The sequence below is a fragment of the Volvox carteri genome (genome assembly GCF_000143455.1).
Source record: "Volvox carteri f. nagariensis unplaced genomic scaffold VOLCAscaffold_7, whole genome shotgun sequence".
Classification (NCBI taxonomy): Eukaryota; Viridiplantae; Chlorophyta; class Chlorophyceae; order Chlamydomonadales; family Volvocaceae; genus Volvox; species Volvox carteri.
The window spans coordinates 1,426,753-1,428,638 of record NW_003307550.1 but is presented as its reverse complement, the minus strand read 5'-3'; the positions used below and the strand labels follow the sequence as shown (position 1 = coordinate 1,428,638).

At 61.4% G+C, this 1,886-nt stretch overlaps 1 protein-coding gene across 1 annotated transcript in view; it reads right to left on the bottom strand.

The window, feature by feature from the left end:
• The window catches only part of VOLCADRAFT_88016 (uncharacterized protein), a gene marked incomplete at both ends in the record, with an annotated part of 9,758 nt that overhangs the window by 4,443 nt on the left and 3,429 nt on the right, over positions 1–1,886 (bottom strand). Inside the window, 3 exons of the mRNA XM_002947609.1 lie at positions 101–412; positions 987–1,060; positions 1,392–1,413. Of these exons, the coding sequence (XP_002947655.1) occupies positions 101–412; positions 987–1,060; positions 1,392–1,413 (408 nt within the window). The remainder of the gene's footprint in view (positions 1–100; positions 413–986; positions 1,061–1,391; positions 1,414–1,886) is intronic.

Below are 1,886 nucleotides of genomic sequence, written 5' to 3'. Positions count from 1 at the left end.
TGCCGCGCGCCGCCACAAGCGCCGCCGGCACTGCGAGCCGCGCCGCCGCCACTACGGCCGCCGATTTGCAAGTTGCTGCGGCCGTCGTCGTCCTCCTCACCTCCAAAGGTACCGGTGGCGCCGCTAGTTGCCGCCGCGTCCTCCGTTGAGCTCCTGCCGCCGCCACCGCCGCCGCCGTTGGGCCCCACCCCCACCGGGCTGCTGTGCTGGTGATGATGATAACTCTGCTGTTGTTGTTGTTGTTGTTGGCAGGCGGGATGGTGCTGCTGGTTGTTGTAGTTGTAGTTGAGGGAGTCGGGCGATGTCCGCGGGTCGGGCGAACAGCTCGCCATCCGTTTCGCCGCGGCGCCCTGCCCGTACGCGCTGCCGTACCGAGCGCCGCCGCCGCGGCCGCGCTCGCCACCTCCTCCACCTACGCCGTTGGGGGTGTCTGCGGCCCTCGAAAGGGTTACTGGGGGCGGGGACCCCCCCCACAGCAACCAACAACCGGATTGGTCCGAGCAGTGCATATATTACTCGTCCCAAGCAGCTTTACATACGTACAGACAGACAAACCGACACGTACCGTAAGCAACCCCCACCAGTAAGACGGGTCTGCTCACCCCAACCATCTTCCAGATGTCCGGTGACCAAGTTAATGTAACCTCCCGCCTAACAGCCCAAACACGCGTCAGCCGTACATTGGTCTCTCCAGGGTTTCACCTTCGCGGGCTTTGTCGTACAAAACGCAGCAGCTCCTCTCTCCCCTGACTCCTCTTCCCTCCTCCCCTCGCCCCGTTTTGCCACCCTCAACCCCTCCCTTGACATTTTCCAACATCTGCAGTTGTTCCCACCCACCGCCTTTTGTTGTACTGCTCTGCTACACACACAGCTCCCCCCCTCCCTTACCCCTCCGCCCTCCCTCGGCACCCCGCATGCACAAACCCGTCTCCCTCCCTCCCCCTTCTCCATCACTCCAACCACCACCAACGACCTCAACCACCCACCTCCAGCAGCAGTTGGTGATGTACCTGATATGAGCTCCTCTAACCTCGGACCCTCCCTGGACAGCACGTCGGGTCTGGAGGTGGTGGTGAGAGGACGGGAAGGAAGGGGAGAACCGGGTTCGGGGGTTAAGACGGACCACTGGCGAATGAAGCAGTTACCAGATGTAATATACGGCTATAGATAATCCCGGAGAAGACACAAGCCCCGGGAAGAGGTGTTGCGAAGGGTATCAAGTGCGGGCGGGATTACGAAACAAACCGCCAACAACAAACTGCCCGCCAACCACAAACAGTTAAAAAACACCCGGTTGGGGAGGTGGGAAAGCAGACCGACAGACTGACAAACAGAGGCACAGGCAAGCTGGAAAAGGGTCTTATGGGAAAGGCGCCGGAACGGGTTTTTACATCGCCTGATGGACTCGAAATGCTGCATGGGCGGGAGTGGGTGGGGTAAGGGGGGGGGGCAAGAAAAACCACGCGCGAGTGAAGCTGATGCCAGAAGGAAAGACTGCTGCGGCCGATGTACAGGACGGTAGCAGAACTGACCAGTCGGCGGTTGTGGAGAAGGGGGGGCAAGGAGGGGGAATCCCGGGAAGAAGAACGGAGGATACACAGTGTGGCAGACAAGAGCAATATCGGGCAAGTCCGTCCCGCCCCGTCCCGCCGCCCTGATCCACGTCCTCCCTCCCCCTCCTCTAGAAACGGCCCTTAGGGTAAGGCCCCCCCTTCCCCCGTTCCTCCTTCAGCTTTTCCTCGCCTCTCCTAAACACACACAATACTCAGCCACCCCAACCCCCAACCAACCCTCCAACCAACCAACTACCCCGATGTCCCTGCCCCCCCCCAGCCCATTGCCCAGCCGGGGGAGCCAAAACACCCACACCCAAGACCTCTGACCCC